Source organism: Geotrypetes seraphini, chromosome 4 (assembly GCF_902459505.1).
Source record: "Geotrypetes seraphini chromosome 4, aGeoSer1.1, whole genome shotgun sequence".
NCBI classification, from domain to species: domain Eukaryota; kingdom Metazoa; phylum Chordata; class Amphibia; order Gymnophiona; family Dermophiidae; genus Geotrypetes; species Geotrypetes seraphini.
In genome coordinates, this window is record NC_047087.1 from 143,997,113 (window position 1) to 144,021,860 (window position 24,748).

A 24,748-nucleotide genomic window follows, 5' to 3' on the forward strand; every position below is an offset into this window, starting at 1 on the left:
CGGGCCCAAATAGTGCTGGCTGATATGCCACAGGACCACCAGGCTATAAGGGATATTTAAAAAGGTACCTGGGGTGGGGGTCGAAAAAATTTGTATCTTTGTTGCAAAAGACACACCAACATTTCAACCCAATTTTTGTGGAAAAAAAAATGCGTCTTATGGAGCGAAAAATACGGTAGATTCCAAGGCAGGGAAGTTTATATGCATCTTCTTCCCGGTTGTTTTTAGGTAGAGATACATAAAGGAAAAGAACAGGAACTAAGGTGTATACAGTAAAGTAATGACTATACACATTTAATTTATGCATATTATCACAAAAAAATGTTTTTTCTTTGTCAATTTATTATTATTCATCATCTTTCTCCTACCCACCCCTAGCTCAATTCTTTACTTATAGGGCTCCTTTTACTAAGGTGCGCTAGTGGTTTTAGCACGCACTTAGCGTGCACTACAATGCCACATACGCTAGATGCTAACGCCTCCATAGAGCTTGCGTTAGTATTTTCTGTGTAGCTTGGGGTTAGTGCGCGCTAAAAATGCTAATGCACCTTAGTAAAAGGAGCCCATAGAGTTAATTTATAATCAGTTATTCTAATTAGGACAACAGGAGAATTCTATTACATATTACCTGCTAAGAAACAAACACTAAATAAAGAACATAATATAATCCTATGGCTCTCTATATTATTCTAATATATTCCCAATAGCTTGTTGTTGTTGTTAGGTGCCATCAACTCGTGCTCAAGTCCTCCTAGTAGCTTAATATGGTTTAATTAATTAATCAACTCAATAAGATGCAGATAGAAGGGGTGCTATCCAGTCTTCTGCACTGTCACATGTATGATTATCTCACAGTTGGCAAGATGTTACATGTGTTTGCTCGCTGCAAACAGCTCCTAGCTCTCAGAGAATGAGTACGTTCCATTGAGGCTAGAGTAGTAGACTTGGAGGACCTGAAGAAAACAGAGAAGTACATAGAGGAGACCTACAGGGATGTTGTAGAGAAGTCCCACCTCTGGTCTGGCAGCCTCTGTACTCCTCAGAGGAGGGAGGTCTCCTAAAAGGAGACCCTGGTGAAGTAGAAAATAATCCTGTAGTCAGGACCTGCCCACTAGGGGATGCAATATCCTCTTGCATCGATAATGTGTCTCCAGGGGCTTCTGCTCAGGAGGGAAGGGTATTCAGAGATTAGGAATGCTAGCAAATTGGACAACTGTTTAAAAATAGGTGATTTCAATTACTATCTATTCCATTAGAGACCCAAGTGTGTTCAAATTACCCACTCAATTAGCTATACACACTTACTGCCTCTTCTACAAAGCTACGCGGCAACAGCCCCGAAGCCCTTTAAATCTCTATGGACTTTGGGGCCGTTAGCGCAGGGCAGCCTCTAGCGTGGCTTTGTAAAAGAGGCCGTTAGTTATTTTAAAAGGTAATTGGTTCCCGAGATTCAGGCTACAAAAACACACATAGCCCTACTGCCACACACAAAAACAGGGAAAAAAAAGACAAGAAAGAAAGTGGAGAAAAAGTTTCCAAGTTTAATTAAAATTTTCTATCCCACACTAGGGGGAATCTTCAGGGCGGCATACAATCTAAAACAAATTATGTTCAAATAATTTTTATTGAAGTCAAGATAACAAAGGAAATACAAACACTTAGAAATTTCAAAATAGAATACAATTCAACCCCCACCAAAGAAGCTGCCCCCCCCCAAGCTCTACCCCCCCCACTCTAAAACAAATTATAATAACACATTATAAAAAATAATAAACCAACATAATACATAAAATTAAGGTTCAGGGAACAGAAATACAAAAATTAATTGATTCTGGTGCTTCTTTAAGCGTAGCACTGTGGAAAAGGCTTGCTGGTCCTGGGCTCTAAGTGAGAAAGACACTCTGATCTTCCCTTTGCAATCTTCTGAGAGACCCGACTGTCTGACCATAACAATCCTATGACTCCTTTTGTCATCCATCGTTATGCAAACCTTAGGAGCACGAACCTCTGTTGTATATGCTATGCCATGCCTGGCATTCTGACCAAATGAAAACCTTTTCTGTTATTACTGTGGGTATTCCAAACAAATATTCAAGATCTTATAAAGTACTTTCAGAATTAACAAAGCAGTGTCTTCTGATTTTGAAAGCCTTCCATTGTTTTTCCCTACCGAACACACTTTATGCACTCGCCTCCATGGAGCATTCCAACTTTAATGACGTAGACCACCTCTCAAGCTGGCTCTGGGTTTTCCACAAACTATTGTGCTTTCACTTGCTAATCCTCTTCCTCTTCCATAGTTTGAGTGTTCATTTTCCCCAATTTCATTTGCATCTGAGGTGAGGAGGTATGAGCACTTATAAAGACAATCATTATCTGTCAGTCATTTTCGCAGTGATGAAGCCATATTTCAAATCAGATCTTCTGCAACTCAGATTCTTTTTCCAATCTAATATATAACCTTTTTCTGCCTCATTGATATGGCGTAAGCTCATGTTTTTGGTCCAAGTCTGGAATAATTATTAGATAGAATCTACAAGCCATGGAGACCATCTATTTTGCATATCTTCACGAGCCTTCTTTTAAAGTATTCTGAATAGAATTTCATCTATTAATACTGTGCATCCAGGACGGTTATAACAGTTAATTGAAAAAAGATTCCAACTTTCATTCTTTGCAATTCCTTACGTACCAATCTCAACTACGTTTAAATAAAATCTTAAAAATCAATCAAGTAAATAAGATATTAAAAGTAAGTGACAGTTTTGGGGTTTTTTTTTTTTCTTTTTTTTTTTTTTTTCATGAAATCATCAGTTGTTCACATGCTTCCAAAAAGACCTTTAACTTTTCAGGATCCTCAAAACTCATTGTCTTATTGGCATAGGTAACCCTCATTATAGCAGGGTATAGCAAGCCATATTTGGTCCCTAGATGTCTCATTTGCGGCCATAGATCTAGTAATTTTTTCCTTTTATCAGCGGTGGCCTTAGCGAAATCTGGCACTATATGAATTTTTGAATCTTGACACTTCAAGTTTTTATTTTCTTTTGCCAGCCGGATAATTTCCATGACTTGCTGATGCCTTAAAAGTTTAAAAATAAGTGGACGTGGCCTCAAATCTTTACCTGTTCTTCTTGTAGGGATCCTGTGAGCCCTCTTAAATTCTAATGGATACTTTGTCTTGAGAGGCAGGATCTTTGGGAGAAAGTTTTCAAGGAAAGAGATTGCATCATTATTTTCAACTCCCTCCGGGAGCCCAATTATTCTTAAATTGTTCCTTTTTCCCCCTGTTAATAACAGTCCTCCAACTCTCTTGAGAGAGTATCCACTTTCTCCCTATATGATTTGTATACCCGTATTTCAGTTTCATTTGCTGCCGTTCTTTTTTCCATCTGATCTATTTTTATTTCGATCTGTTCCATACGTGCTGTGAGGATTCTAACATTGTCCGAAACTATATCTGTGATTAGTTTCAGCTGTGCTAAAATGTCATCAGTATCTTTTTTGGGCAACGGCACTTTCAAAGGAGTCACGGGTTCTATCTTTGATCTTATAGCACTACCCGACCCTGTGCCAGCAACTTCATTCTTCATCTGTTTGCTCGAAGCCATTATTGAAACTAATCTCCCAATTATCACTTAAAGAAATTAATTTAATAGCTTAATTCTTCTTTCAGAAAGACTAACTGCAGAGCTCGATCCTCACTGCGCCTTCAAGCCACGCCCAAATTTTTAGATTCTTGATATACCACCTTTCTGTACTACAATCAAAGCAATTTACAGATTATGTACAAGCACTTTTTATTTTGCCCCTTCTGGGTTCACTAACAAGTAGAGTAGAAAGAAATAGCTTTTTATGTTACCTTTATCATTTTCTCTACATCTCCATCACACAGGGACACTAAAGGCACTGTAAAAGGCTTCCAGACTGGATCCAATGTGTACTTTATAACCTAGAGGATGATATAAAACAAATGTTCAAATATTTATAAATTTTCCTATTACTGCTGTAGAAGTGATTTCAAAGTTACATTAATACCCCATGACACTGATCACCAACCAAAATAATAAAAGGTGAAAGATTAAGGCTCTTCAGCTTGGAAAAGACAGCTCAGAAAAGATATGATTGCGATCTATAAAATCATGACTAGAATGTAACAGGTAAAAAGAGAACAACTGTTTACCCTTTCCAATAATATCTAAGATCAGTGCACACTATGGACTTGATTCTATAAAGTCTGCCTAAAGTTAGGCGCCAATATAGGCATTGATTCTATAAAACTTAGGTGCCCATTAAAGAATCAAGCTTAGCGTTGCCTAAGTATGCTTAGGCAGAGCTCGGCATCCTAATATTTAGTTGTCCCTAGTTTATGCCAGGGTTTTTTCTTCACCTAAAGTTAGGCGCTGATATCGGAGTCTAATGGCACCTGATTCACAAAGAGAACATAAGAACATAAGAAATGCCTTCACCGGATCAGACCGAGGTCCATCTTGTCCGGCGATCCGCGCATGCGGTGGCCCATTTAAGTACACCTTATAGGAGACCCAGATTTCCCGTATCCCTCAATAATGTTTTCAAGAAAATGTGCATCCAACTTGCGCTTGAAACTCGGAACAGTAGTCTCCGCCACAACCTCCTCCGGGAGAGCATTCCAAGTGCCAACCACTCGCTGTGTGAAACAGAACTTCCTAACATTTGTCCTAAACCTGCTGCTACTCAGTTTCAGGCTATGACCCCGTGTCCGTGTCACCTCCGAAAATGTTAGTAATGCTGTTTCCTGGTCTATTTTATCAAATCCTTTTAATATTTTAAAAGTCTCTATCAAATCCCCTCGCAATCTTCTCTTCTCAAGGGTGAACAGTCCCAGTTTTCTGAGTCGTTCTTTGTAGCTCAAATTTTCCATACCTTTGACAAGTTTTGTGGCGCCTAACTCAAAAACATGCCCATGTTCTCTCCTAACCAGCCCAATTTTAGTGTAGGTGCCTACTTTTTATGGAATCAAGCTTTTCAGTTCGAATCTTTTTATTGGAATTATTGGTAACAATACAGAAAAAGAAAACAATACTTATACATAGATGTTTAACTCTGTGTCAGCAATGATCAAATACAGCATAGCTAGTATAAAGCATCAACAACGAAAAAGCAGGTTTCTAAACTCAACAGAGCTATACCATAAACATAGCTTCAAGTAGGAGGTGTGCTATAGCACTGCCATATTCACGATTCAAAAGAAACAGGATTAAATGCCTACATAAACAGTAATATATCAGTCGCCAAAAACAGGGTAATCTAAAAGTAATAATCAGCTTTATATCATATAAATGTCATGAGAGAGTACACAGGAAACTAGTATTTACAATAATTTCTTACAGGTTCCCATAGCTTATTAAAATTCTTAGTGGACATTAATTTTTCCGCAAATACCCTTTCGTATTTAAAAGACATGCACACTGAATTCCACCACATGTTTGAATCAACCTTAGATAGGTCTATCCATGATGATGATAATACATTCTTAATTGCTAGGTATAAAAGGATATGGAGTAGTTTAGCTTTTTGGGCATCCATTGATAGTGACGACTTAGGTTCACATAACCCTATTATTAAAAATTTTCAAAGTCAGTTTATCATTAATGTCTAGTATAGAGCATATCGTTTTCCATACTGATATCCAGTATGTTGGCAGTAGTTCACAATCATATAGCATATGTGACAGTGAGCCTAGAGCTTTATTGCAGGACCAGCATTTATCAGATTGATCCACATTTAGCTTGGCTAATTTATGTGGGGTCCTGTGAGCACGGTGCAAAACAAAGTAGATGGATTGTAGGAGCGAGGCAGATTTTAAGGTTTTAAATGCTTGTGTCCAAATCATTTTCCAACTGTCAGAATTAATAATCATGTCGAAATTTGCATTCCAAGCCGATTCAGTCAGTTCAGGATTGTCAAAAGAATGTACTTGTATTAACTTATACCATTTGGAAGCAATTCCTTTCCCATTATATAATTTTTTTTACAATACATTAGAACATCTAGTTGAACATTCCTGGAGGATAAATCTGTACAGGTCTTTGTAAGACAGTGCCTTAATTGGATCCACTGGTAAAACAAGTGACCAGGAATATTATACAGTGTCATTATATCACTGAAATGTCATCCATTCATTTTTAACTAGATGATGTAAGTTCCATATGCCTTTCATTTGCCATATTTTCCAGCTAATAGTATTACTTTGGATCTTAATATTTTCATTGTGCCATACAGAAACAGTGTTAGTTGCATTCCATTTCACTGGTACTAACTTATCAATAGTAAGTATAGCTTTATTAGTGGAAACAATAATCAAATTTAAGTTCCCTTTCTTATTAGAGTAATTTTGCATATTATATTTTAATATATTTGCTCCGCAAATATGTTGTTCCAGTAGTAACCACGCTGGTGATTCCTCAGTAGGAGGAGGAATAAGCCATAGAGTAGCTTGTCTCATTAGAAAGGCTATATGGTAGCCATGAAAGTCAGGAAAATTCACCCCTCCTTTGTCCTTAGTCACTTTAAGTTTCTTCATTGCGATGCGCGGTTGTTTACTACGCCAAAGAAATCCTGCTAACAGTCTTTCGATTTGATAGTAGATATCCGGTTTGAATAGCATGGGAAGCATGTTTAAAATGTAATTAACTTTAGGTACAATCGTCATCTTTATTGTTTCTAATCTCCCCCACCATGAGATGTTGAGAGGAGACCATTTGTTAGTCAATTCTTTGACAGTGTTTAAAATAAATTCTGTATTATATTCAATAGATTCGTCAATTGTGGGGGCAAAGAAAACACCTAAATATTTTAGTCTATGATTTATCCATGTCAAGCCAAATTGTTTGATTTCAGGTAATATAGCTGCACAGTTCAAAGCCATGAGTTCCGTTTTGCTTTAGTTTAGTTTATAACCAGAAATCTGAATATTCATCTATAGTTTCCAGCAGATGAGGTATAGAATCTGGGGTAGTGTAAAGCAGAACGTCATCAGCATAAGCTGATAGCTTGATTGTGTGATCACTATATTCAAAACCTTTAATTAACAGATTGTTTCTGATTGCAATTAACAGTGGTTCTAGGGCGATATTGAAGAGAAGTGGGGATAACGGGCATCCTTGTCTAGTGCCTCTAGTTGGGAAGAATGTTTGCATATAATGCCCATTGATATAAAGTCTAGTGGAAGGAAGTTTGTAAAGCACTTTGATTTTATTTATTACACTCTCAGAGAATCCAAACCATTGGAGGGTACCAAATAAGATAGGGCCATTCCACCCTGTCAAAGGCTTTTTCAGCATCTAAGCCTATAGCCAGAAGTTGTTGTGAGGTGGTCGAGGCCAAAGCAATAATATCTGCAAAAGTTCTGGTGTTATTGTATGAATATCTTCCCTGCATGAATCCACTTTGATCAGGATTATTCTGGGAAGAATCTTTTGTAGTCTACTCACAATGACTTTAGCGTAAAGTTTGACATCAGCATTTATTAAGGAAAGAGGTCTATAATTTTGTATTATTTGAGGGTCCTTTCCTGGCTTGGGAATCATTATGATGGAAGCTTCAGTGAAAGTGCCTTTAACATCTAACATGCTATACAAATAATTAAAATATTGAAGTAAGATTGGAGCAAGTAAATTTTGAAAAGTTTTGTAAAATTCTATCGTGATCCCATCCGGTCCAGGTGCTTTGTTAAGTGCCATACATTTTAAAGCGGTAGTAATTTCCTCTAAAGTGAAATCACCCTCTAGCATACTGTGGCTGGGCCAGTACCCCGGTGAGTGGGCAAACCCAGCTTGGACCGCAGGCAAGATTTATTTGTGCGCCTTTTATATGGTGGGTGGAAGAAAACCCGGACACTGGATTTCTTAACCAGACTCCCCAAGTTTATTGATGCAAACACAAAAGAAAAAAAATTCTCACAACAAACCAATGTTCTGCCCGACCTTGCTTATCAAGTTCCTTTACACTTAGGACCAGGGTACTATCTTGGAGCTTCCATCCAGGGACTGGACAGTCCTCATCAACAAACAGGAATAATCAAGAAAAATCAAACATGCTTCTTTCGTCCCTTTACTGTCCAATATTCTCAGGGTCGCTGGCTTCTCTTAGCCACAGTTCCTTATAGCACAGCTGAGCACTGCAGGTGTCAGCTCTCTCTCTCTTCCAATATCTTTTCAATAAGAGCAAAAAAAAAAAAGTCTTCTCTTTTACTACTTTCCCCCCTTTAACACTCTGTCCCCTTTGAAGGATGTTCACAGCTCTGCCTTACCAGCTGTGTGGGGTAAGCCTCCCTTTACCTAAGGTCTTCAGACCCACCCGAATGTGCCCCTTTCATCCTTTATCTTTAGTTCTTAGGGAGACTTGGAGAAATGAGGTTCAAAGAAACACTTTTCTTAATTAGGCACTGCTGCCTTATCATTGTTTGTAGCCACCCTCTGGCTCAGGTCTCTATGTCAGTGACTGGCTCCTTACAGGAAGAAAGGAAGCAATTACACACTGCTCACTCCTATGTCCGTGTCCTCCCCAAACACACTTTCTTCTGGGTCACCTCCACTATACATTTCCCATTCTGTGTTCAGGGAACTGGGGCTTTCCATCAAGTCATCCACTTCTGGCTTTACCTCCCATTCCCCTCTCTGCATGCTTGCCAGCTTTCCTAAACCGTTTTCTTCCTTAGGATAAACTTCCAGCCCTTCACCCCAAGGCTTAATGGGAAATTTACTGTACCTCCCTGGAGTTAGACTTTCCTTCCTTGTGGGCTGGCCTCCTGAAAACCTTCTTGGCTGGGGAGTAGGAGAAGTGTGGAAACTGCCCTTCATATGTGGTGCTCTGCTTTCCCAATTAGGAGCAGCTGTGTCTCTTTCCTGCTCTCCCTGCACACTTGCTACTTGAGGCTTCTGAGCCTGCAAACTACAAAGGCTGACTCCTCCCCCTTCTGGGTTGATCTCCTGTTTCACTCTAGCTCTGGGAAAGGAGTAATAGGGGATAGGCTCTGTTTTCTGTGCCCTCCCTGCCTGCATTTCTGGCTGTGACCTCACCTGCCTTTTCTCTCATCTCTCTGGCTGTACTTAACTAGTGCTTTTAGCAAGGTGTACAGGCTTTATTTTAGGGATTGCAGGTGTAAGGGCTGCAGTCTGGGCTAGCAGTGTGACTAGGCTAGCAGTCTTTTTAACCGTTACAGGAGCTTCCCTGTCACAATATCATTATCTTCCTTATTTAAAATAGCATGTGGTCCTCTCTATGAAGAGCCTTGAAAAAGGAGAAACATCTGTGTCTCAATAATTAATTTAAGCTCTCTTTCAGCAACAGATAATGTGATTTGGTTTAATTGTTATTGCACTCCTAATTCTTTAATCTTGGATCTAATTTTGAGGACTAGTGTGGGATTAAGTTGAAGATCTTATTACCTTTTATGTAGTTCTGGTTTATTTTCAAGTTGGAAATAATTAATATGTTTTCTTGATCACACTTTTCTGTACAAGATTATATGCTTGTTAAATAATTTGAAAAATTTATTTAAAAAAAAAAAAATAGTATGTGGTAGTTTATCCAAGAAGTGGTATTGCTTGTTATTCCCATTATCTTCAGTGGATTATAAGGATTCATATGTTTTGAAGACTGCTAATATATCTTCATTTTTTGTGAGGATGTCTCCATTAGCATTCTGAATGGAAGAAATCAGTTTCCTGTCTGTTTTTGTTTTCAGATATGATGCTAAGAGATGACCACTTTTATTACTTTCTCCATAATATGTGGAGGACCGTATAAAAACAGAATTTGCGGCTGTTGTACTTAAAATCGAATTATATTGCAATCTTATTTTTTGTAATTCCACTAACTTAGTTATGTTAGTAATATTTGCTTGATGTTCTTCTTCCAATTTTTTAATTTGCTGTTCCAATTCTATTATTTCATTTTAGCCTTTTTGTGTTTGGTGCGAGTGAAAGAAATGATCATTCCTCGGGAATAGGCTTTAAATGCATCCCAAAAGCAGTGCCATTTAGTGTCATTAGGACTATTAAATTCTAAATACTCCAATATTGCCTATTTGATGAATTCAGGATCTGAAATAAGGGATGAATTAAATCTCCAATTGGGAGGAGGATTGGTTGAATTTTCACATTGCATAGATAGTGATATTGCTGCATGGTCAGAAATTAATATTTCTTTAATATCTGCTGATTTAATCTTGTTTAATATTCGGCTACTGATCAAAAATAAATCAATACGTGAGTATGAGTTGTGAGGGGTTTGAGTAAAATGTATTTTTTTTTCTTCAGGGTGAAGAATTCTCCATGGGTCCCCTAATTTAAATTGTTCTATAATATCATGTAGCAGAAACCATGCTTTGGTTTTTCTGAATTGAACAGAGGAATATCTATCCTTTAGTGAGTGTAAAGTCATATTATAATCTCCTCCTATAACATAATCCGTCCTTGGGTGTTGTAATAATAAATGAGCAATGCCACAGAAAAACTGTAGGTCATCAAGATTAGGTGCATAGATATTAATCAGAGTCAATACCTGTCTGTTTGGGGTCTGCAATGTGGGGCTTACCCATCTGCCTCTAGTATCAGTAGAATTAGATATGACTTTGGCATTAAGGGATTTATTAATTATAGTTATTACCCCGTTTTTCTTATCGATTGCCTCTGAGTAAAAAACATTTGAGGGCCAGTCAGTTTTAAATTTTAAGGAATCATTTTTGTTAAGATGAGTTTCCTGTAGCATCAGTACATCCACATTCAGGGATTTCAAATAATTAAGAATTTTTACTTTCTTTGTGGGATTATTTAAACCCACAAAGAAAGCATTATGGGGTAAAGATCTATAACAATTGCTTTCGTCCACTACTTATGAGGAATTCAGGAAGGGCCTAAAAACACATCTGTTCCTGAAATATCTAGACAGCTGACCCGCACATTTCTTTCTTCTCAATAACGGTTCTCTTGACCCATCAACTACTTGCTTTCACCTCTTTTAAGTTCAATCAATTTATACCTTCTTTTATTCTTTGGTAAACCGCATAGAACTTCACAGTACTGCGGTATATAAACTGTTATATTATTATTATTATTATTAACGTTTATGGAACTGATTTTTAGAGTCATGATGGCATTTTAAACATTAGATTTCCATTAGTATGTAAAAGTTGCATAATAAACCAACAATTGTGAGATGTATAGCGCACACAGAAATTCGGCAAGGCAGTTAAAATAAAAGGTAATTCAAAGAGCTGAAGCAGAGTCATGAACAACAAACAAACAATGAAACTCCTTAACGGGTCTGCCTTAAACAGTAGAAGAATTCAGCACAGCATGCCATCACTCCAGGCAGTGTCAATATTATAAGTAAGTGGAAAGAGAGCATAAGATAGCTCTCAGAAACTAATCTAACTACAGAGGAACTTAGGTTTCATCACTTAGTTAGTGTTATCAGCAGCGTAAAGAAAATGATGCCGGCAGCGACGGCCCTCCGAGCATGCCGCTGATAACATGGCGGTTGCCCAGAGGGAGCTCGGCCCTTCGCTCTGCCCCTTTTCCCGACTTCCCGCGAGTTCCTCGGACGTCACCCCCGACGTCAGAGGCGAGGGCCGGGCCCTCATTGGGTGAGTCAGGGAACGGGGGCAGAGCTTCTCCCCCGGCGGGGGGATTCAAATACCGAGCGCTGGGAGCAGCAGAAGCCTTCTCTTTCGGGCTCCCTGCGCTAGGTTTCATCACTTAGTTAGTGTTATCAGCAGCATAAAGAAAATGTCGAACTGAGAACTGTAAGTTCATGACTTTGAGAGGCTAGTGTGCTAATAAATCTCATTAGAGTACAGGCAAGTGATCAGTAACAGTGAAGAGTGCATCTGTTTTGATTATTGAAGTCTAACATCTAATGTTTAGATGACTTGTGGCTCAGTAATTTATAGAAATAAACAACTAGCTGCACTATCTACCCTAGTACTTAATACTGTATGTAAGGTGCGGCTGTTTAGGGCATAAGTAAAAGGAAGCTAGAGTTCAGCTTCAAGTGCCATCAGAGTATATATATTCCACACACTGTTCTCAGTAAATATACAGCTGAGAGAAAAATAAACAGTAAGATGTAGAGAAATCCACAATAGCAGAAATGTGCATTTACAACATATATCTAAATGTAGAAGCTAGTAAAACAGTGCAGAAGCCATAGCAAACATTATAATTATCTGAAGAAGGAGGCAAAATAGCAGCCCCTTGCTGATTAATAGTATTCGCGCCATTTTGTCTCGTTCTTCAGATAATTATAATGTTTGCTATGGAATTGAGTTTTTCAAGTTAGGAACCTAACCTTCAAATAAGTTTAATTAAAGCCAATTGTGAGGTGTTCAGAACCAATATCAGCACTGATCAAGCTTATTGCTCAAATTAGGCACCTAACTTTAGGCGGACTTTACAGAATCAGGGCATAACACTAATGGTTAGCAAACTCAAAACAAATTGAAGAAAATATTTTTTCAGTCAATGCACAATCTGTTAGGCAATAGCATTCTGCAGGTCATTTTGACTTAGTTATTCCATCATACAAAATATTACAACATGAAACAATTAGAAAATGTTTTTTACCTGTGCTGGACCGGTGGAATAGAACAAGCTTCCAGTATACAGTATATATATTCAACAGCAGAAAGACTTTTGCCAATCTAAGTAACTGTCGAAGCGACACCTCTTTTGTCACATGAAATATGCTTCTAAGTGTGGTGGATCTTCATGGCTTTCATTGGTAATAAGATTATCTTTTTATGGTACTCTGTGATGAGACTTTTGTTGATGGATATTTGTTAATTGCCTGTTTTTGTAATGTGTATTTTATGATGTTTGCATTTTTATTATGTATGTAAAGCTGTGATCCGCCTTGTACAAAGGCATAATACGAGGGTCATTTTATAAATAATGCACACTTTTTTTTTTTAATTTACATGTTTTGTTTTGTTTTTCAAGTATTTCTTTACAATCCTTCAATATAGTCTCCCTGCTTTGCAATGACCAAGTCCCAACATCCAGGAAGCTTCATTATGCCATCCAAGATACCGTTTTTGTTCAGTTATCGAATGGCTCGGGTACCAGCTGAAAAAAGCTCTTCCAGAGATGCAAAACGATGTCCACGCATAGGTTGTTTCAACTTTGGAAAAAGGTCGTAGTCTGGTGGACTAATGTATGAACTGTAGGGAGCATGAGGTAACACCTCCCAGCCGTATTTGCATAGTTTTTCTATGATGATATTCCCTATGTCGTGAAGAATGAGTGGCCCAGCCAAGAGCAACTGAGGTTGGGTTTTGTGCATTTTTCTGCACATATTTTGGAAAAAATCACAATAATACACTGCTGTGACACTTCTTCCACGTGGAACTTTGTCTGTAATGATGATGCCCTCATGATCATAAGCAAAAACCATCATTTGTTTGACTTTTGATTGAACTCATCAAAATTATTTTGGCCGTGGGGAAGATGGAGCTCTCCACTCATCTTTAAAAAATACACAAATATGGTTGGGAGTTGTTACCTCATGTTCCCTACACGAGTCCACCAGACTTCGACCTTTTTCCAAAGTTGAAACAACCTATGCATGGACATCGTTTTGCATCTCTGGAAGAGCTTTTTTTCCGCCGGTATCCAAGCCAATCGGCAACTGAACAAAAATGGTGTCTTGGATGGAATAATGAAGCTTCCCGGACGTTGAGACTTGTATAAATAATAATAAATTATAACTATCTATTAAATTTGTTGCTGGATCATCTGGTCAAGGCAGTTACCACAACAGGATATAAAGCAGTATGGACAAGTTCCAGGCAGAAAAGTCTACAAATGCCTTTATGAAGAAATTCATCCACTCAAGGCAGTGTATAACAGGTATAGCTTGATATAACTTATACTGTAGTAACACTCAGGGCTTATTTTGAAGGGGTACTCAGAGGTACTGAGTACCAGAACCTTTTCCTTTGCTTGATAAAAATGACTCATGATCCTCAAGTATTAATAAGAGATTAGTTTCTACACACCCAGTGCTGCCTTTTAATAGATTCTGTGGCTGTTTGCAGGGATCTGGCTACTGGGGGTTTGTCCCTCAATGATCACTCCATTCCTGAAAAATGGCCTGGTACGAGAGTACTGGTACCTTTTTTGCTAGAAAAAAATGTACTGGTAATGCCACAACAATCATAAAATGATCAATTTTTAAAAAATTTTTTATTAAGAGTTTTATACATTGACTTCAGAAATCAAACAGAAAAAATCATAAGTCCACATGATAGGGAAGAGAGATCTAAACAAGAAAATTAAATATTATCACCTTAACAATAAAAGGGCTACATAATTAAAGAACCCTATTCTACCCTATCTCAGTATCCCAATGTCTTCCTATGTTCTGACAAAAATTTCGCAAGATGTTGTGGATCAGAAAATATTTATCTGTTCTCTTGTATAGCAATCAAGCATTTATAGGGAAATCTCAGAAAACAGGTAATTAGCTCTACTACAGAAGACTTCATGCCAAGAAAAGCCTTCCTAGATACCAGAATAACTAGATACCCAAGTTTAAATTCCAGCTAAACTTTTGTATCAAAAGAATTTATTTGGAGAACTCCATTTTCCATATAAACTACTGTGCAAGATCATTTCTGCATTATTTTCAATCAGAATACAAAAAAAAATTGAATACAAGGAGTATCTCCCCCTCACCAGGACTAATTTACCATCATTGGTGATCTAGTGGGGTTCATAGTCAAATGCACACGGACAATTCAGTGCAAGACAAGTGAGCACAAGATAACTGTGCCAAGATATAAGCATGCGGACAAATGGGAGCAGACAAATGAGCACAAAGACTCGTGCTCAGAATAGCCCGCTAGCCTCTTTGTGATTCGTTTTGTAAGCTCCTTTTTTACATGGTCGGAACAGCCCGCCCTCCCTTCGCTAGCATCATTGTGATTGGTTACGTTTACTCCATTTATACTTGCTCAGAACAGTCCACCTTCCTTTCGCTGCACAATTACTGAGTCCAGTATTTATTTTATTTTAACCTCAAAAAAAGACATGTAAAGATTATTATGAAAATTGGCATGTAAAGATTATTATGAAAATTGACATTAAAACACATTTTGAGAATTCAAAGAACAAAAATATCCTGCAAGACAAACACAAATAAATGATTACAGGTGCTAAACTTAGAATAATATAAATAACAGAACTAATTTTCGTGCTTTCTCACGGATGATGTTACCGTCCAAGGGGATGAATAATGTAAATAACAGAACTTACTGAATGGGGCATGGTTACATTAGCATTTGACTGAAAACCTGACTAGATTATCTTGTGACGGGACAAAAGCGTGTGGCCAGCGCTCACTTGTCTTGCGCTTAAATGTCATGCTCGTGCTTTTTACTAGAAATCATTGGCGCTGAATTGTCTTGGCACTCACTTGTCTGCTCCCGTTTCTCCGCGCGCTTATGTCTTCGCACAGTTATCTTACGCTCTCTTGTCTTGCACTTATATGTCTTGTACTCACCTGTCTTGCGCTCACTTGTCTTTGCACATTTGACTGCGCGCATTTGTCTTGCGTGCATTTGACTTGCCACCTCTAGTGGTGTAGTTAAGACAACAGAATGCTCCAGTCATGTGTAGGAAGAAGCGATATGGATTGCTCTGAAAAGAGAAGATGGAACTTCTATCTACGTGGTTGTAGTCTACAGACCTCCGACTCAATCGCAGCAAATTGATAAGGATCTGATTGTGAATATCCAAAAGTTTGGAAGGAAAGAGGAGGTTCTGCTATTGGGAGATTTCAACTTGCCAGATGCGGACTGGAATGTTCCGTTTGCGGAATCAGAAAGAAGTAGGGAGATTGTGGATGCCTTTCAAGAGGCTCTGCTCAGACAAATGGTGACGGAACCCACAAGGGAAAAAGCGATATTGGATCTGGTCCTCACAAATGGAGAGAGTATCTCTAATGTTTGAGTGGGTGCTCACCTGGGAAGTAGCGATCATCAAACGGTTTGGTTTGATATAACGGCTAAAGTGGAGAGCGGCTGCACGATACTTAAAGTCCTAGATTTCAAACGTACGGACTTTAATGCAATGGGAAAGTACCTGAAGAAAGAGCTGTTAGGATGGGAGGACATAAGAGAAGTGGAAAGACAGTGGTCTAAGCTGAAAGGAGCAATAAAAATGGCTACGGACCTTTATGTGAAGAAAATCAATAAAAACAAGAGAAAAAGGAAGCCGATATGGTTCTCCAACCTAGTGGCTGAGAAAATAAAGGCGAAAGAGTTGGCGTTCATGAAATATAAAAAAAACCAAGAAGAGGAGAGCAGAAAGGACTACAGGGTGAAACTGAAAGAAACCAAGAGAGAGATACGTTTGGCGAAGGCACAGGCAGAAGAACAAATGGCTAAAAATGTGAAAAAGGGAGATAAAAATTTTTTCAGATATATTAGTGAAAGGAGGAAGATAAAAAATGGAATTGCTAGGCTAAAAGATGCTGGGAACAAATATGTAGAGAGTGATGAGGAGAAAGCAAATGTGCTAAACAAATACTTCTGTTCTGTGTTCACAGTAGAAAATCCTGGAGAAGGACCGAGATTGTCTGGCAAAGTTACACGAGAAAATGGAGTAGATTCTGCGCCGTTCACGGAGGAGGGTGTTTATGAGCAAATTGAAAAACTGAAGGTGGACAAAGCGATGGGACCAGACGGGATCCATCCCAGGATACTAAGGGAGCTCAGAGAGGTTCTGGCGAGTCCTATTAAAGACTTGTTCAACAAATCTCTGGAGACGGGAGTGATTCCTGGGGATTGGAGGAGAGCCGATGTGGTCCCTATTCATAAAAGTGGTCACAGGGATGAAGCAGGAAACTACAGGCCGGTGAGCCTCACTTCAGTTGTTGGAAAAATAATGGAAGTGTTGCTGAAAGAAAGGATAGTGTACTTCCTTGAATCTAATGGGTTACAGGATCCGAGGCAACATGGCTTTACAAAAGGTAAATCGTGCCAAACGAACCTGATTGAATTTTTTGATTGGGTGACCAGCGAGCTGGATCGAGGACATATGCTAGATGTAATTTATTTGGATTTCAGCAAAGCCTTTGATACAGTTCCTCATAGGAGGCTGTTGAACAAACTTGAAGGGCTGAAGTTAGGACCCAAAGTGGTGAACTGGGTCAGAAACTGGCTGTCGGACAAACGCCAGAGGGTGGCGGTTAATGGAAGTCGCTCGAAGGAAGGAAAGGTGACTAGTGGAGTCCCTCAGGGTTCAGTGCTGGGGCCAATCCTGTTCAATATGTTTGTGAGTGACATTGCTGAAGGGTAAGAAGGAAAAGTGTGCCTTTTTGCAGATGATACCAAGATTTGTAACAGAGTAGACACCAAAGAGGGAGTGGAAAACATGAAAAAGGATCTGCAAAAGTTAGAGAAATGGTCTAATGCCTGGCAACTAAAATTCAATGCAAAGAAATGCAGAGTAATGCATTTGGGGATTAATAATAGGAAGGAACCGTATATGCTGGGAGGAGAGAAGCTGATATGCACGGACGGGGAGAGGGACCTTGGGGTTATAGTGTCCGAAGATCTAAAGGCGAAAAAACAGTGTGACAAGGCAGTGGCTGCTGCCAGAAGGATGCTGGGCTGTATAAAGAGAGGCGTAGTCAGTAGAAGGAAGAAGGTGTTGATGCCCCTGTACAGGTCATTGGTGAGGCCCCACTTGGAGTATTGTGTTCAGTTTTGGAGACCATATCTGGCGAAAGACATAAGAAGACTTGAGGCGGTCCAGAGGAGGGCGACGAAAATGATAGGAGGCTTGCGCCAGAAGACGTATGAGGAGAGACTGGAAGCCCTGAATATGTATACCCTAGAGGAAAGGAGAGACAGGGGAGATATGATTCAGACGTTCAAATACTTGAAGGGTATTAACGTAGAACAAAATCTTTTCCAGAGAAAGGAAAATGGTAAAACCAGAGGACATAATTTGAGGTTGAGGGGTGGTAGATTCAAGGGCATGTTAGGAAATTCTACTTTACGGAGAGGGTAGTGGATGCCTGGAATGCGCTCCCGAGAGAGGTGGTGGAGAGTAAAACTATGACAGTTCAAAGAAGTGTGGGATGAACACAGAAGATTTAGAATCAGAAAATAATATTAAATATTGAACTAGACCAGTTACTAGGCAGACTTGCACGGTCTGTGTCTGTGTATGGCCGTTTGGTGGAGGATGGGCAGGGGAGGGTATAGATGGGCTGGAGTAAGTCTTAACAGAGATTTCGGCAGTTGGAACCCAAGCACAATACCGGGTAAAGCTTTGGATTCTTGCCCAGAAATAGCTAAGAAGAAAAAATTAAAAAAAATAAATAAATTTTAAATTGAATCAGGTTGGGCAGACTGGATGGACCATTCGGGTCTTTATCTTCCGTCTTCTACTATGTTACTATGTTACTAGGAATACTGTGGACCACTCCTGCCCTAACTACACCATCATGGATTTTAAGATATGCCTAAGGGGGAGGCCCTTGAGGAGTCCATGAAGGGAAGCAACTCCTGTTTGGGGAAGGGAGAGAGGGAAACAAATGGGACAAAGCACAAATTTTCAGCTTCCAGCAAAATACCTGATAATTTTTCAACTGAAAACAAAAACATGGCCAAAAATTAAAATAACCTTTCAGCTGAAAGCAAAACTGGGCAGAAAATGGGTTGGTTTCGGCACCATAACCAAAACTGAAATTCTGCATATAGGAAAACATAATCTGATGAGATCAAGCCAGCATGGTTTCTGTAAAGGCCGATCATGCCAGACGAATCTACTGCATTTCTTTGAGGGGATAAGTAAACAATTGGACCAAGGTGACCCTGTAGACATCGTATATCTAGATTTCCAAAAAGCCTTCAACAAGGTGCCCCATGAACGCCTACTGAAGAAACTGTGGAGTCACGGGGTGGAAGGGGACGTGCACAGATGGATCAAAAATTGGCTGGCGGGCAAGAAGCAGAGGGTAGGAGTAAAGGGGCACTACTCTGACTGGATAGGGGTCACAAGTGGTGTTCCGCAAGGGTCAGTGCTGGGACCACTGCTGTTCAATATATTTATTAATGATCTAGAAACAGGGACGAAGTGCGAAATTATCAGATTCGTGGATGACACAAAACTCTCCAGCAGGGTCAGGAATGTTGAGGAATACATAGAACTGCAGAGCGACCTGAACAAACTGAGTGAGTGGGCAAAAAAATGGCAGATGAGCTTCAATGTGGAGAAATGTAAGGTCTTGCACATAGGGAAGGGGAACTCCATGTACAGCTATACGATGGGAGGGAGGGTACTCGGGGAAGGCAACCAAGAAAAAGATCTGGGGGTATTGGTGGATAACACAATGAAGCCGGCGGCGCAATGTGCAGCGGCCTCAAAAAAAGCGAGCAGAATGTTGGGCATTATCAAAAAAGGTATCACTACCAGAACGAAGGAAGTTATCCTGCCACTGTATCGAGCAATGGTGCGCCCACATCTGGAATACTGCGTCCAATACTGGTCGCCATACCTCAAGAAGGACATGGCAATACTCGAGAGGGTCCAGAGGAGAGCAACGAAGATGATAAAGGGTATGGAGAACCTTTCATATGCCGAATGGTTAGACAGGCTGGGGCTCTTTACCCTGGAAAAGCGGAGACTGAGAGGGGACATGATAGAGACTTATAAAATCATGAAAGGCATAGAGAAGGTGGAGAGGGACAGATTCTTTAGACTAGCAGGGACAACTAAAACAAGAGGTCATTCAGAAAAACTGAGAGGAGACAGATTCATAACGAATGCAAGGAAGTTCTTCTTCACTCAACGGGTGGTAGATACCTGGAACGCGCTTCCCAGAGAGGTGATAAGACAGAGTACAATTCTGGGGTTCAAAAAGGGACTGGATGACTTCCTGGAAGCAAAGGGGATAACAGGGTATAGATAGAGGTTTACCTTACAGGACATTGAGCGAATAGGGTATGGACATTTTAGGTTAGGTAGGGAAAACTATCAGGTCATGGACCTGGAGGGCCGCCACGGGAGTGGACTGCCGGGCACGATGGACCCCTGGTCTGACCCGGCAGAGGCAATGCTTATGTTCTTATGTTGGTCTCTAGCTGTAGTCCCTATGCAGCTCTTTTTGTATGGTGCTGCATGAACTCAGTTACACAGTTGGTTGCACTCAGGAATGTAACCTTGGCCACCCTCAGATCAGTAATGAGTCACAACAATTGTTCCAAAATTAGTATGTATGTCCGATCATTGCTTGCCTTGTATTGCACTATTTTGCTCAGAACTGTATGTCCCTTTGCATCTGTGAATAGACTTAATCAGGGCGCTGGTCTTTGATCTAAGGGCCGCCATATGAGCGGACTGCTGGGCACGATGGCCCAGCTGCTGGTCTAACCCAGCAGCAGCATTTCTTATGCTCTTATGTTCAGTGTGTGGGATATGATAACAGCAATGTCTAATAAAAGGTGTAACCCCAGACACCAATGGATAGGAAAGAATGTACACATGTGATGGGAGAGTGGGACCACCATGTGACATTACAATTGTGAAATGTTATTTCACAGGATTTTGGGGTACAGGAAATGTTGTCCTTTAATCCAGAGGAAAGGATGCGACAGATCTGTCTCAGGTCATGACAGTCCAGGCATAGCATGCATTACTAGAGGTTTGGGAAGAATGGTGTATCAAGAAGCTGAATAAATGATAAACAATGAGTTTGAGGCAAGACGACAGTTCACCTGAGTGATAAAATTTTGTTCTGCCATGCACTGGCTAGAGAATTGAGCAACAAGAGATGGGTGTGAAGGGGCAGTGCAGAACTAGAACTAGAGACTATTAAGATAGATAAAACCTGTAAAAACACTTGGCTTTCCACAAACTTGAACAAAATTCAGAATACTTCCAACTAAAAGCAAGATTAGCTAAGCAAGATCTTTCTTTGTCACTGCTGTTCAACCAAACAGTCTTAGGCCTGAGTGAAACCAGGAAGAATGTTTTCCTTTTTCCTCAAGTACAAATAAACAGCAAAAGAACTGTCATAAAAAACATTAGAGCTGCCCTAGTGGGTCAGACCAAGGATTCATCTAGCTCAGTATCCTGTTTCCAACAACAATGGCCAGTCCAGGTCACAAGTATCTGGTAAAGTTCCAAAAAGCAACAAAATATAGGCATCGATTCTATAAAACTTAAGCACCCATTATAGAATCATGCTTAGCATTACCTAAGCGTATTTAGGCAGTGCTCAGCATCAGCGCTTAACATCAAGGATAAGCAGTGGCTTTATCCAAGTCTACCTTAATAACAGTTTATGGACTTATCCTCCAGGAATTTTTCCAAACATTTTTAAGCACAGCTACATTAATTGTTTTTACCACTTGCACTTCTTCACATTAAATTTAAATTTCCAAAGCTTCGGCTATTCTTCTAATTTTGGGAGAGCTCTTCTCATAGTTTCTATCCCCTCCAGGCTATCCACTCAGTTGGCTATGTTTGTGACATCCGCAAAAAGGCAAGCTTTTTCTTCTAACTCTTCAGCAACATCTTTCACTAATATATTAAATAGAATCGGTCCCAGTACTGATTCCCAAGGCACTCCACTACTCACCTTCCTTTCCTCCGAGTGAATTCCATTTACCACCACCCTCTGTAATCTGTCAATTAGTTTTCCAACCATTTCACCACATTGGGTCTTAAGTTCAGCCTTCTCAACTTATTCAAGAGTCTTCTGTGAGGAACCATATCAAAGGTTTTGCTGAAAGCCAAGTAGATCATCTAGCACAGTGTTCTTCAACCTTTTTACACCCGTGGACCGGCAGAAATAAAAGAATTATTTTGTGGACCGGCAAACTACTAAGACTGAAATAAAAAAAACACATTTTCGCCCGTCTCCGCAAGCTCGGTCCCCACAAACCATCTGATCCCATCTGCACAAGCCTCAGTTATGATTTTATATTGAACGTATTTTATTAAAGTATAAAAAGAAACAATATTCTGTACAATTGTCATTTTATAAATATAAATATTCAGAGCAAGGACCAACAAAACCCCTGTCTCCCCTCCCCTTCACATATATCCCCTCTACTATCAAGAAAACTGAACAAGCCAAATTATTACAGAATGCTACACAGAAATATCATGCTAACAGAATACTGCAGTCACACATGATAGGAATAGTGTTAGGCTTTGCAGTCCCCAGTTATGTCTCTAGCAGGATATATATTTCAAATCTGATATATTGTAATGACAAAATAGAAATAAAATGATTTTTTTCTACCTTTTGTGGTCTCTGCTTTCATCTTCTTTCCACTCTTCCTTCCAGCGTCTGCCCGTTCCATCCACTGTCTGGCCTCTCCTCCTTCCATATGTATATGACTTCTTTCTATGCCCCTCTCTCCTTTCCATCCAGCCTGTGCCTCCTCTCTCCTTTTTACATCATTCATTCCAGCTTCACTGCTTTCTTCATTTTTATCTCTCCTACACCAGATCTAGCATATTTATCCCTCTCTCATTTCTCTGCTGACCCCCTTTCCAGCATCAATCTCTCTCTACTTTCTCATTCCTGTCTCTCCCGTTTCCCTCCTCTAATCTCCCTGCCAGCTGTTTCCTTCTCCCTTCCCTCCTCCTCCCTATCCAACAGTAGCTCTCTTCCCATCCCTTTCCCTCTTCCCCTCCCAGCAGCATCTCTCTTTCTACCTCCAGGTGCAGTAGCAGCTCTCCCTTTATCCAGCAGCTTCCCAGCTTCCAACAGTGGCTTCCTCTCCTTCCAGCAGCTCTCAGTACTTGCCTGCAGCAGTGATTTCCTTAGGCAGCCTTGGGTCGTTGTTGCCTCTGAGGAAGGGGAAGTTGCCAAAGTGAATCACTGCACTGGTAAGTACAGAGCTGCTAGGAGAGGAGACAGCCACTGTTGAAGGCTCCCTGCACATTCGCGACCCCCCCCCCCCCCCCGGCAAAAACAGCTTTGCACCGCAGGCCCTGCCGCCCAAGACGAGCCGGAGGCCCCTATCCGCCGCATCCTGCACGTGGGCAGAATCTCAGCACAGACACTGCTGATGGCCCCAATCCACACGCTGCCCCCCACCGCGCACGCTGGCCATCTCCCTTCTAATTGCAGCTTCCCCGCGGCCCTCTTCGGCGACTCGGTCGGGGCAGCGATCAAGACAGGCTGCCGACATCGGGACCTTCCCTCTCTGAGTCCCGCCTATTTTGTTTCAACTTCCTGTTTCCGCATAGGCGAGACTCGGAGGGAATGGCTGACGTCAGCAGCCTGTCTTGATCGCCCGAGGCTGGGAGGAACAGAAGATTTCCCCGAACATCACCAGGGCAGGAAATTTAACAGCGTTCATCTCGCCGGTCCTGCGCGGACCGGCAGGAATTTTCAGCGGACCGGCACCGGTCCGCGGACCGGCGGTTGAAGAACTGTGATCTAGCACATGTCGTTTATTTAGTTCTTTGGTCAACCAGTCAAAGAAAATCAAATCAGATTAATTTAACAGGAATTTCCTTTGGCAAAGCCATGTTGCCTCAGATCCTGTAACCCTTTGGATTTTAGAAAGTTAACTTATCTTTTCCTTCCGCAGTAACATCATTATTTTATTTTAACCACCTATGTGAGGCTTACCAGCCTGTAGTTTCCCACTTCTTCCCTGCCCCTGATTTTATGAAGGGGGGACCACATCAGCTCATTTCCAATCTCACAGAATCTTGTCTCTAAATATCTAATCTATTAAATAAATACTTAAGAGGTCCTGCAGGATTTCTCTAGGCTCCCTCAGTATCCTGGGATGCATCCCATCCGGCCCCATAGCTTTGTCAAGTTTCAAGTTGCTTATAAACATTTTCTTCCGTTAATGATGCAATATCTATTCTGTTCCCAGATACACCTTCAGCAGCCAACCGCCAGTTCATCTCCAGGATTTTCTTCCATGAACACCGAAGAGAAATGTTTATTTCAGTAGTATTTAGCACAATAGAACCCAGATTATTCGTATTTGAATTTAAATCACTCTTTGGCCTAATATGAATAATGCATAGGGCATATTTGGGGCCAAATTGAATCGAATAAAAATATTCAGTTCAGCCCTAGAATTACACAGTACTTTAAACGAGGTTCCACCAAAGACGTATATAGAGGCTACAGTGGTCCATAAGACTAAGGCAAAAATTCAATCTTATCAGAACATGCCTTCACAAGTCTGAATATGTTCTACCTCATGTAGATACGATATGGTTAAAATTTGAAGTGGTTTGGAATAAATTTAGAGGTCACTCATAGTCCCTCAATATCCTCACAATGGATATTGTGGCTGGCTAGTCATAACAATGCGGTTAGAAACTGTTACTTACATAATATTGGTTGGATACTAAATAGTATTCTTTGAAACTGTTGGTATTGACAATAGTTTTATTATTTGAATAAAAACTTAGTACTAGTAATAAATGAGGAAAACAAATGGGACATAGTACTGCCAGGGTACAAACTCTATAGAAGAGACAGGACTCACAAGAAGGGAGGAGGAATAGCACTATATATAAAGGACACAATTCACTCGACCATAGTGGATACGGCAACAAAGGCAGAAGGATTGGAATCATTATGGGTTAAATTACCAGGAAGAAATGGATTTGACATAAAATTGGGACTGTACTATCGTCCACCTGGACAAACAGAAGCAAACAACAAAGAACTGGAAGCAGAATTGAGGCGGGAATGC

General features: G+C 40.2%; 1 protein-coding gene across 2 annotated transcripts in view; it reads right to left on the bottom strand.

The window, feature by feature from the left end:
• Positions 1-24,748, bottom strand: part of CPNE2 (copine 2) — a 476,132-nt gene that overhangs the window by 248,192 nt on the left and 203,192 nt on the right. For both annotated transcript variants that reach the window (XM_033943760.1, XM_033943758.1), the window contains exon 7: positions 3,863-3,952. In XM_033943760.1, the coding sequence (XP_033799651.1) occupies positions 3,863-3,952 (90 nt within the window). The remainder of the gene's footprint in view (positions 1-3,862; positions 3,953-24,748) is intronic.